This window comes from Festucalex cinctus, chromosome 9 (assembly GCF_051991245.1).
Source record: "Festucalex cinctus isolate MCC-2025b chromosome 9, RoL_Fcin_1.0, whole genome shotgun sequence".
Classification (NCBI taxonomy): Eukaryota; Metazoa; Chordata; class Actinopteri; order Syngnathiformes; family Syngnathidae; genus Festucalex; species Festucalex cinctus.
In genome coordinates, this window is record NC_135419.1 from 17,847,907 (window position 1) to 17,860,167 (window position 12,261).

At 39.2% G+C, this 12,261-nt stretch overlaps 1 protein-coding gene across 1 annotated transcript; it reads left to right on the forward strand.

The window, feature by feature from the left end:
• Positions 1 to 777: 777 nt before the first annotated feature.
• On the forward strand, positions 778 to 11,001 carry LOC144025682 (integrin alpha-6-like). Its single transcript, XM_077531960.1, has 25 exons — positions 778 to 935; positions 1,143 to 1,264; positions 1,337 to 1,416; positions 2,482 to 2,752; positions 2,901 to 3,020; positions 3,090 to 3,303; positions 3,401 to 3,597; positions 3,880 to 3,968; positions 4,060 to 4,187; positions 4,346 to 4,435; positions 4,511 to 4,575; positions 4,709 to 4,854; positions 5,801 to 5,947; positions 6,023 to 6,144; positions 6,293 to 6,449; positions 7,577 to 7,657; positions 7,951 to 8,030; positions 8,100 to 8,174; positions 9,057 to 9,159; positions 9,259 to 9,432; positions 9,506 to 9,619; positions 9,733 to 9,843; positions 9,929 to 10,033; positions 10,215 to 10,340; positions 10,930 to 11,001. Exons 1-25 carry the CDS (start codon positions 778 to 780, stop codon positions 10,999 to 11,001), a joined length of 3,147 nt encoding a protein of 1,048 aa, XP_077388086.1.
• Positions 11,002 to 12,261: the final 1,260 nt, after the last annotated feature.

The window sequence follows — 12,261 nt, forward strand, 5'->3', positions numbered from 1 at the left end:
CATTACTCTGCCCTCACATTTCCTGTCAATAGCCACCTTGAACACTTTTCTGAGTAAACAGGCTTCGTGGTTGGTCAAAGGCTCAACCACAAACCGCTTCCATCTGTCACGTAGGTGCTGCACAGGCTGCTTTGCAAAAGTGCATGCAGATGCAAATGTCAAAGCATGAAAAATGGTGAATGGCGCATGAATTTAAAACCAAAATGACATTGAACTTTAACCTAAAAATTAGCTACAAAGAGCATCCCTCATTCAGGAATAATTGTGTAATATAAAACATGTTTCACATTAGAATTAGCATTTATGCATTTATCTGATGCACAAGTACATCAAGGTAACAAAGTTGGCCAGCTTGGTGAACTCGGAAAAAAAAAGTCATACAGAATAACAACAATGTAGTAGCGACAAAAAAAGCTCATGTTTGTACTTCAAACAGTCAAGAAGAAGAGATTTGTTTCCTCAATGTATCATCTGTGGTCAAAAACCCGACAATGTTGACACGACCAATTGCACCGCCAGCAGACATTTCCGGGAAAGGTGTGTCTCACGTTTCACTTCCAGTGTAACATAAATGTGTTGAACATTAACTCAACTTATCCACTCATAAAGTTGACAACAAGAGCAATGTTGGTGGTGCCAAGATGAATGGCAGGCCAACACACCTTGTTTGTCCATGTCAACTGTCAACACACACAATGGCCAAGCCCTATTATATGAGGCTTGTACGCCTGAGCTGTCATACAGTGTGTGTAGCTCTCGAGACAACGCAATCTAATCATGGAAATGTTTTGGTACGCAATCTGTCTGTGGATTGTCAATGTTGCTGCTTTCAACTTGGACACGCAGAGCGTCATGGAGAGAACGGGACCTCAGGGCAGCCTCTTTGGGTTTTCTGTTGCTTTTCATCAGCAGATGAGTCCTGCCAAAAAGAACTTGTGAGTGATACTGAGACCTTGGTGACATTTCATATATTTTATTCAGTTCAGTTTAGTGCTCTATACAATCTTGTTCCAACTAGTAACTTAGCTTTTAGACTGGTTCGAAAGTTTAGAAACAGTTCATGTTGGGCAATAACAGTAAAACAGACTGGATAAGCTTACCGATAAGTCTGTAAACAATAATTCCACCGCGTTTGTCCTCAGGTTGCTGGTGGGCTCTCCAAAATCCAAACATCCGTACCTGGGGAATGTTACCGGCGTTGTCTATCAATGTGATCTTAGTGCGTCTTCCAAGCATTGTCAGCCCATTGACTTTAACCACAACGGTTGGTTTGCTTTTTGTATGGATATGACAGTTAGCGGAACGACAAACTTTGAACAAACGTCTTTCATTACAGAGTTCCTTGAGAGCAAAGGAATAAACGGCCAGTGGATGGGAGTCAGAGTGACAAGCCAAGGTCCTGGTCAAAATATCATGGTAGGGAAACACACCAATTCACACATCTCGACTAAGTGTTCCAAGGAGCTGCTGTATGTTATCTAGTGCTCTTTGTCCTGCTGGGGACTCCCCAGACAACACACACACAAAGGACCCTAGGAATATCTGCAAACATTAGTAAAGGACTAATGACTTTGCTTTGAACAACAAGACGACCATAGTTAAACTCATTTGCTCCCAATAACGTGTAAATACGTTTTTTTTTTAATGTTGTAAGTGTCCCAAAGACGTATTTATATGTTTTTTTGTTTTGTTTTTTTTATGGTAGAGCATACAGAAGGCTTTGATGCAGCCTCTCAACTGCGAAGAACGGTTGCAGAAATGGTAGTTATTACACAAACGGCCAGCAGGTGGCAGCAGAGCAAAGGAGATCAACCAGGGCCATCTTAAAAAAAAAAAAGCTAAATTACTTACAATTTTAAATAGATTTGTGAAAATTGATGAAACTTAGCTCTCATCTAATGCTAATTGCTGCAAAACGGAAACAGATAGAATCATACTTTTTTTTCCTGATGAAAGAAGAGACTTTAAGCTTTCTTTTGGTAGGTTCCATGCTTTTATAGCAATTGAACACAATATTCTGTGGGACTTGCAAAATCAGTCAAAATCCAGTAAAACAGCGAAAGGGATTGCTTCTGTGAAAACGGCTGGGAGTGAATGAGTTAAGCAAGAAACTGGATAATTCTATGGTTGTCCGGATTTTAGTGGTTCAGGCTGATTTTCACCAAGCCAGCACTGGATGACTCCTCCCCAGTTACAGTACGTCTAAACATGACCGGTCAACTTGTCTTTAAATGCCCTACAATTGATGGGTGACAAGTTCAGGCAAGGCAAGGCAAGTTTATTTGTATAGTACATTTCATACACAAGGCAACTCAATGTGCTTTACACAAGGAAAGACACATAAGCATCAGAAAAAAGTAGTTAACATTCAGAGCAAAGAAGTGAGAACAAAAGTAGCTTACAAATTTTACTCAACTCAACTAGAACCACAGTGCAAGGCTGATACTCCTGGTCAATAATCCCAACACTTTCCTCTTACAGACTTGTGCTCATCGGTACCAGCAGTGGAGCCCAAGCCCAGGTCTTTACGCGCCTCGCCTGCTCACGGGCCAGTGCTACATTTTAGGGGACGGCCTGCAGGTCAGGGCGGAAAAGAGGACTTGGAGAAGGGTGGTTTGTGATGCCGAACACCTCAACAGACGTCAGAAAGACCACGAGTGGTTTGCGTACTGCCAGCAGGGTCACGGTGCATCTTTTGCTAAGGACAACAGATCTGTGGTTTTCGGAGCACCGGGCGCTTATCAATGGAAAGGTCAAATACTGTATAACGAGTTTTGATTACAGTGGAATCTTGAGTTGCAAACTAAAAGCTTGTAAATTGGGGCTCTCGTAGGTCAAGGTACCACTGTAATCCTTTTCACATTTTGCAACTGTACGTTCTCATGGAATTCTGTCAAAAGGAATCGTACGGATGGAGCAGCTGGACAACCGGGACATCTTTGGTGAACCTCCTCGAGAGGCTGGCAATACTGACCTCTTTAACTCCAAACTCATTCCTCTCCAAAGAAACAGCTACCTTGGTAAGTTTGCCTCCAGAGGATCACAAAGAAGCTTTTCCCGTTCCATTTACAGTTATGTGCTCATCCCAGGATTCTCCACTGACTCCGGAATGACTCTGCTCAAGGGAGGTGAGCTTACCATTGTTTCAGGAGCCCCCAGAGGAGGATACAGTGGTCAGGTGGCCTTTCTTAAGGCGGATCCTTTGGCAAAGAGAAGCTTGACTGTAGAGTTGGTCCTTTCCAGTCCCGGGTTGGCCTCCTCCTTCGGATACGACATTGCCGTGGTGGATCTCAACAATGACGGGTTTGTTTTGGTGCTAGATGTCCTTAATTAAATATAATAAATAAATATAAAAGTTTCGCTGTAGTTAGTTTGAAGTAGTAGCTTTCCTACCTACCAGGTGGGAGGACCTTGCTGTGGGAGCGCCTGAATTCTTTCTTAAAGATGATTTGATTGGAGGAGCGGTCTACATCTACATCAACAACAACGGAGAAAAGTGGCTGGAAATTAATCCTATTCAACTCCTTGGACGTAAAGATTCCATGTTTGGACTCGCAGTGGAAAACATCGGCGATGTCAATCAAGATGGATATGGAGGTGGCCATTGTTCCGTTTCACGTCGTAATCTGAATGTATACAGACAAAGAAGGATTTGCCATTATAAATATTGAGCAGGTTTAAAATTTACAATTGGGGATGAAAAATCACTTTTAAAATAATGCAAACCACAAGATTATCCTTCAGGGCCTTTGCTTACATTGATTGGAATTTAGTCCAATTTTCGATATGTGTGTACGCAGATTTAATTGTTGTAAAAGTTTGTCTTGTAACCCAGTTCCCTTAATTATATATTTTTGTACACAAACTTCATAATGACAGACATTGCTGTGGGAGCGCCATATGACGGTTCTGGCCGAGTATACATCTACTGTGGCTCATCAAGTGGTATCAACAGAAAGGCAGCACAGGTGAGGTTTTATGTCACATTTGGGAAAAGAACTGCCGATTTGGAAATAGTTTTAAGAGTCATAATCAACATTTTTTTATGTGTAATCGCAGGTTCTCTCGCCAGGATCGAAAAAAATCACTTTGTTCGGATATTCTCTGTCGGGTAACTTGGATATTGATGATAACCAATACCCTGATTTGGCAGTTGGTTCACTCTCGGATGCAGTCTTTGTTTACAGGTAACACATTAGTTTCAAATATATGATGTAATTAGGGTTGAATGATTTTTTTCTTTTAATAATCTAATTGCCGCATCCTCAGGATTGAGATTGCGACTGTGATTTGATATGTGATTATTTTTTCAATAAGAAATGACCTGACTTCAAACATTTTTCAGATCTCGGCCTGTGGTCAGTGTCAGCAGCACTCTCACAATAACACCAAATGAAATAGATGTCACAAAGCAGCAATGCAATCAACGCACATGGTAAAGATATCCAGAAACCAAATGTTACGTTAACGTTTTGGGATCTTATTGAGTTGATGTCATGTTCTCCATCAGTTATTTTTCTGTACAGGCATGTTTTGCCTACTCGGCACATCCGGCATCATTCAACCCCAAATTGAGTGAGTTCTCTGTTTTGAATGATACGGCACTGTTCTTTTTCTTTGCTTGAGTTCAAAGAAAAAAAATCAGGACAAAAAATAATAATAAATAAATAAATAATGAAGTATTATCTGTTCAATTGTTCCTCTGCAGCAATCAGCTTCTCAATGGACGCTGATGCAGTGAGGAGGAATTCCAGACTTCCCCCTCGAGTGGACTTTCTTGGTTCATCTCAGGGGACGCTGGAGCTGCCTGGCCAAGGTAGCAAAATCTGTGCTAACACCAAGCTCCGACTTCTGGTACTGTTCTACGGCCGTCTTGTGGGGTGGCGGGGTTCCAATTTTTTTACTACTTTTAATTTTTAATTACTGTCCTGTCTCAGTACTCATGGTCTAGTTCAGGGATGGGAAAACTTGGTCCTCGAGGGCCGGAGTACTTCATGCTTTGCAGGTTTTCCAACACAAGCTGTTTCCAATCAATGGGATCGTTACAATCCGATCTGTTCTGTGGGAGCACCTGAATTCTTTTTTAAAGATGGTTTGATTGGAGGAGCGGTCTACAGCTACATCAACGGTCTACATCTACATCAACAACAAATGGGATTGTTACGATACGATCCCATTGATTGGAAACAGCTTGTGTTGGAAGAGGGAAAACCTGCAAAACCTGAAGGACTCCGGTCCTCGAGGACCGAGTTTGCCCATCCCTGGTCTAGTTGCTTCCAGATAATCACTTTGGTGTACTGTATGGTCTTCCGCTTCTTCTTGTGTCATCCTGTTAATGCTCTTTACGTATAGTGCAATTGTAAGTCAAATTAGATGAGGGTTTATCGTTTTAAATGTATCGTACCTGAACTGAAGTCAGGTGAAACTTGGCTCTCAAATCGTGGACTGGACAGGTGGCCAGTTTTAGGACTTGGGACTTGCTTGGCTAAAACTGATGAAAGACTTGACTTTAACTTGGACTTCTTGACAACTCTTGCATGTTTACATTTGAATATCAATTTCAAGATAGCATGACAATCTGTTTTGTTATTGAGAGCTTTTGCATAGTGTACAAACGAGGAAATGCTAATGAACTAAAAATGCTAATGCTACGACTTGACTTATGACTCACACGCAAAAACGTCAACCTACTTACTGTTCTGATTCACATGTTTCCTGATAAGGGGCGCGTGCCTCTCTAGGACGCATCCAATGTGAAGTCAAGTCCTGGTAACCCTGAGGCAAAACTCTTTGGTTACAGCGTGACGTTGCAGACAGGTTGAGCAGCATCCCAGTGTCGGTCACTCTGTCCCTGCCAAGCTCCAGTCCAACGGAGAGGAAAACCGTTGGACTCCCTGACATCACTCCTGTGCTTGACCGCTACCAGGAAAAAAGCCTGGTGTCAAAGGTGCAAACATCTTTGTGACAACCCCAAGCCAGTTTTTATGGTGCTTGAGGACTATTTGCTGATTGGTTACCTTAGATAACCTTCATCAACGAGGGCTGCGGCAGTGACAACATTTGCCACAGTAACCTGGAGCTCCAGTACAAGTTCTGTGCCAGGAAAACCCAAAATCATCGAGATGTTTTCCAATCACTGGTCAGGTGAGGAGATGATGGTCCCATAAAAGCGGTGCATTACCAAAGTTGTCCAACAGCTTTCTCACAATGATGTCATGAATGATTTTGATGTAGGCTCTGCACAAAACTAAGCATCGTCTTTCAACATAACAGTTTGTTGTCGTTTCTTTAGAGAGGACGGTGTGGCAGTCATCACTCCCTCCGATGAGGACGTGGCCTTGGAGATCACCGTCACCAACACGGACGGGGAGGACGCACACCAGAGTCACGTGGTCGTCAGGCTGCCAGATGTGCTTCGTTACTCCTCTGTTCTTTATTCCTCAACATCGGTGAGTGAACGAAACATTGCAAGCTATTCGCCATTGAAGAACTTCACACTTACTTTAGTGGAATGCTTAATTTAAACAATTAAAATGACTGAATTAACTTGACGCAAGCCAATTCTTCAATAAATAATTGAAACAAAATGGCTCCTTGCCACAAGAAATCATGGAGGAGGATGGGAGGAGAGAGGAAAGAAGGAGGAAAAAATCAAATGAAACTGGGTTCGTTTTGAACCAGGGACTTGCTGCTTACTGAACAAGAAAACTAACCACTATACTATTCGTTCCGTTAGGTTCAGCACTACATAAGTTTTACTTTAGTGTCAGCCAGAAAGGATTTTAAGAGCCAATTGTCATTGCACTTTGGCATTGCAAATGTAAAAGATAATTGATTGCTTTAAATTCATTTGGACATAATATTTACTGATGAAGGCTACTTTTGTTACTATCACGTGGCAGTCTCAGAGAAAATGGCCGTGTGTTTAGTCCGCAGAGGGGTGTGTCCGCACAGCTCGTTTTCTCAGGTTGGGAGGGGCTGGTGCTTGGAGAACATAATGACTTAGAATTTGGAACTGGAAACGTTGAAATGTAACAAGAATTGCAGTTAGCTTGATGATGTCCAATCTGTTGTAGTCATGTAGCTCACAATTTTTTTCTCTTCCTCTAGATGGCTGAAAAGGTTTGAGTAACAGCATATACAGTATGTTGAGAAGAACAACTTTAGGACATTATTAATTTTGTGTAACATGTATCTGTGACAAAACATCCATCCATCCATTCATTCTCTTAAACGCTTGCTCCTCACAAGGGTCGCGGGGGTGCTAGAGCCTATCCCAGCTGGCTCTGGGCAGTAGGTGGGGTACACCCTGAACTGGTTGCCAGCCAATCCAGGCTGTGACAAAACAAAATCATATACTGAGTTTAAAAAAAAATTTAAAACTTATTTTATCTCTTAAACTTGGTCATCAAAAGGGAGGGAAAACAGAAGAATTTTCTTTTGTTTTGAAAATGTTGACTGATCCGAGAAGCCGCTGCAAGCAGTAAATGTGCCTATTTCCAATTTTTGGGGGGCATGTGATGTCGGGGCTACGATTTGGAACATACACAACCTACATGGTTTGTTTTTGCAGGAGACGCAAGTGACATGTTCGAGCAACGACAAAGGAACGGTGATAGATTGTGTGCTGGGAAACCCACTTCAAAGAGATGCTCAAGTGAGTGTTTCATTTACGGCAATAATTCTCAAAATTGTGCTACGTTGATTTCCGCTCACTTCATTAAATGTTCAAACTGTACATAATGTTACTGAAACATTTTTTTAAAATAATAAAGTGTATTTATAAACTACAGTTTAGTTGTGTTTAATACTTTTTAATGTAATCTGTATAAATTCATTCCTTGAGGAGGTCAAGTTCATTTTAAACACCCACTTTTGTTACTAAATATGGATCTCTTGCAACTTCCATATTCCATCTTTTAATGTATTTCTCGTTCCTTTCCTTTTCAGGTTACATTTTTTGTCATGCTCACCACAACTGGGATCTCACTGAGCACAAAATCTGTCAACGTCACACTGCAACTTCAGACGTAAGTCAAGTATTTGTTGCGGCCGACTTGACTGTGAATAACGTGTCATTTGACATTCTTGTGATATAGGTCAAGTGTGCAGACCTTAGAAGCAGTCGAAGCTACAGCCAAAGTGGTTTTTGAACTGGGCCTGCAAACTTTTGGGTAATCTATATTCAGCACTTTTCCCTTTGAAATAAATGGTAATTACATTAAAAATGTTTTTGTAACGTGTTTTTTGATTTTATTTTATTTTTTTTAAATGGATACTTTACTTATTTAGCCATTTTTGGCAGTCGAACATTAATATTTTGACTTTAATAAATTTGATATTTTCATTATTTTTTTATGTACAATTAGTACCTTTAATTAAAAACACATTTTGCAACTTGCTGTCGACTGAAAATGACATCACAAGGGCTCAGGTAACCAATCACAGCTCAGCTTGTGAATGTAACATGACCAAACGTAGAAAACAGGTGAGTTGTGATTGGTTACCTGAGCCCTTGTGATGTCATTTTCAGTCGACAGCAAGTTGCAAAATGTGTTTTTAAAGGTACTAATTGTATGTGCAAAATAATTAAAGTATCAAATTAATTACAGACAAAATATTAACTTTTTATTGCTATAATGGGTTAAATAAGTGAAGTATCCCTTTAAATAATGCTCTACAGTATTATGTACTATTAAAAACACACTAACATACCTTGTTGGAGAAAGAAGTTTGTGAATCATTATAATATTTAATGATAATGATGACAATGATAATTCAATGATTCAATAATAAGTCAATAATTATACACAGACGAAGATAGTTCTTTGCAGAGGATAAATAAAATGTGGTGGTGGGTAATTTTGTGTGCTCTGTCTGCAAGCGTTGTTACCATTTTTAGATATACTCACGGAACAATAGGTACACATTCGCACTTCAATTCCGACCAGACAGACACTATCATAAAACACACACTGTACTACTGAATACTGTATTTTTATATATATTTTGAAAATGTGATAATTAATGTAATCATTGCATGTAATTGTTATCAGGCTCGCCAAGCCGTCTCAAGTGTCCCTTAGGAGAAGCTTAACGGGCAAAAGAGTCCTAAAAACTGTGGACGACATTGGAACCCCCATTCAGTTTGAATTTATGGCAAGATTATCCTTCTGTCTCTCTATTTCATAAATGTAATTATCTTTTTCAATCTTGTGTTCCAGGTCAAAATCATTTGTTTTCTGTCCTTGCAAACAGATAACAAACCAGGGCAGATCTCTGAAATCGTTCGCCAACGCCTCGCTGGACATCCACTGGCCAAAGGAGAACTCGGATGGCAAACGGCTGCTGTACTTGACTCAGGTTACGAGTGCAGGATTACATTTTGGCTCCTGCTCACCTTTGGACCTCATCAATCCACTGAAACTGAAGGTAATGTATTTAGAGTGATTTGTGCATTTTTCTACTTGCTTCATGTGTAAAATAATGCGTTGGATGTTGAAAGGGTCAGCACGGAAACTCCAGGGAAAGACGCGAGGTGGAGCACGAGGGCCAATACGATGCACTCTCCGCTGCTGGATTCTCGTTTCTTCTTTCAAAAAGAAAATATAAAACCCTGGTGAGACTTATCAACCAAACACTGTGATGCTAATTGAACAGAATTCCCACAAGATTTACTGATATGTCACATGATGACATCGTCACAAATATAACCATTTTTGTCCTCCTCAGTCCTGTTCCGATGGACTCAAGTGTGCGGAGCTTCGCTGCCCTCTAGTAGGACTGGACAGAACTGCACTGATTGTTCTCCACGCACGCCTTTGGAATTCTACTCTGGCAGAGGTGAATGACTTTCTGGCCATAATCATGTTTCAAATGCTTCGTAGCATAAAAAAAACAAAAACAATCTGTGATGTTCCCTGTGCAGGATTACAGCTCTTTGAATTACTTGGACATCGTTGTGGATGCTGCTCTCACCCTCACAAACTCTCCAGAGAACATTGGACTCAAAGAGAAAAATCCTCATACCAAGGTCAAGATATTTCCTACATTTACTACTTTATGTACAACTTTTACAGCCTCACACACCGACATTTTATGACAATTTTTTTTATTGCACTTCAGTGGCAGGATGTGCATTTAATACCTGGGCCTTCAGTGGGACTTGCCTGACACTTAAAAAGTAACTCATGCTCGGCCATTTTTGAGTGCAGGTAAAGGTGACGGTCTTCCTGGAGAGAGAAGACGAATATTTCACTAAAGTGGCCTGGTGGATCATCTTCCTCACAGTTGCCGCAGGCCTGCTGCTATTGGCTGTCTTCTTCTTCGTCTTATGGAAGGTAACAGGACTGCATGATTCCATATATATATATATATATATATATATATATATATATATATATATATATATATATATATATATATATATATATATATATATATATATATATATATACAAATTACAAATTAGCATCATACGGATTTGAGCTATACAATTTAGGTTGTAGTACTACTACTGTGTTTTTGTTGTTGTTTTAACGACAATATTTTCTTCACCATAAAAAAATAAAGTTAATAATAATTGAGAAATGATATCATGTTGAATGGTGAGTGTAATAAATTGAAGTGTTTTGTGGGGGTTTTTTTTACTTCAAATTTGATTTTAATTTTGCTACAGATGGTCAAACTGCTGTAAAAGATTTTTTTTTTAAATATAAATTTCATATATAATAATTATATGCTACTTGTTTAATATTCATTAAATGCTTTATATATTTTAGTACAGTAAAAAGTATGATTGTGCTGGTCTACCCGATGCTATAAAATCCATGAAGCAGTTTTCATGGATGTTTTTTGTAAACTTGAGTGAATGTAATTGTTCTAATGTGTCAGCACAGTCATTTCGGATATTTTTTGTTGTCTGTCTAGCGCGGTTGCATGAAGTGTACGACGTGTAACGGCCAATCCTCACGCATGAAGCTGGAAAAACAAAAAGCCTGAAAGAAGAATGCAGGATTGCAGGGTGAGCGGATTGTATCCAAATCTAACTTCACGTTGTGAAGCGTATGGCAAAGAACTCAAAACGCATGCTGTCACTGACGACATGGCTTTGTTCGTTTGTTGTTTTTGTTTTAATGATGAGGAAAATATCACTTGTGCGTTTGTTTACAACAAAGTGAAACGACTGAAGACAATTGTGCTTTCGAGGACCATTCTCTTGAACATTTGTGTCACTAACATTATGTATATAAGTATTACATCATCATCATCAGAATGGTGGAAGGACAATCCATGATCTCACCTATACATTCTTTTTTTTTTTGTATTATTCTCCTGTCATTTCGGTTCTCCTTTGGGATTATCACATGTACAATCCTCCTAGTTCGACCAACAACACTTGTCTTCATCAAAAAATACATTCAGCATTGTATGACAATTAGGAGTCAGTCATGGGACAAGATTTCTTTCTCAGCTCACTCATTATCTACATGTTTTGTTACTTTTAGGAAAAATATGTAGAAAAGCGCACTGTTTCAAAAAAAACATAAATAAAACATCCAAACATCTGCTCCACGCGACCACAGATAGGAATGGGGGAGGAAGAAATAATTAAAACAACACATGCAGCACAGAAAATACCATACAAAAACTTGCACTCTGCTATAATAATGTCAATTATTAACTTTGTTGTTGTTTTCATCAGATGACAGCAATTACTTATAGCAAAGGATTAACACAAACAATTCTTCTTTTAGAAGATTAAAACATTTGACACTCGTAAAGGGATACTTGACTTAATTTCAGCAGTAAAAAAGTTAACATTTTGTCTATAATTAATGTGGTAACGTCATTATTTTTCATGTACAATTAGTACCTTTAAAAAGTAATTTTTCAATTCTGCTGTCGACTAATGATGACATCACCTGTGCTGAGGAAGTAGGTAACGACCAATCATGGCTCAGTTTACTGACCAAACCCAGAAAACAGGTGAGCCATGATTGGCCGTTACCTACTTCCTCAGCACAGGTGATGTCATCATCAGTTGACAGCAAGTAGAAAAATTACTTTTTAAAGGTATTAATTGTACATGAAAAATAATGACATTATCAAATTCATTCTGGACAAAATATTAACTTTTCACTGCTGAAGATTGTTCAATGAGTCAAGTATGACTTTAAATTTAAATAAATAAATAAATAAATAAATAAATAAATAAATAAATGCACAAATAAATGAATTAATTCAAAAGCATCAATATTT

What these genes read in the sequence shown, in the direction of transcription:
- LOC144025682 (XM_077531960.1), top strand. Translation starts at nt 778, where the DNA reads ATGGAAATGTTTTGGTACGCAATCTGTCTGTGGATTGTCAATGTTGCT. An exon ending in CTGGGCCTGCAAACTTTTGG is followed by an intron (nt 8,175 to 9,056) that starts GTAATCTATATT and finishes AATTGTTATCAG; the next exon opens with GCTCGCCAAGCCGTCTCAAG. An exon ending in TCAATCCACTGAAACTGAAG is followed by an intron (nt 9,433 to 9,505) that starts GTAATGTATTTA and finishes GGATGTTGAAAG; the next exon opens with GGTCAGCACGGAAACTCCAG.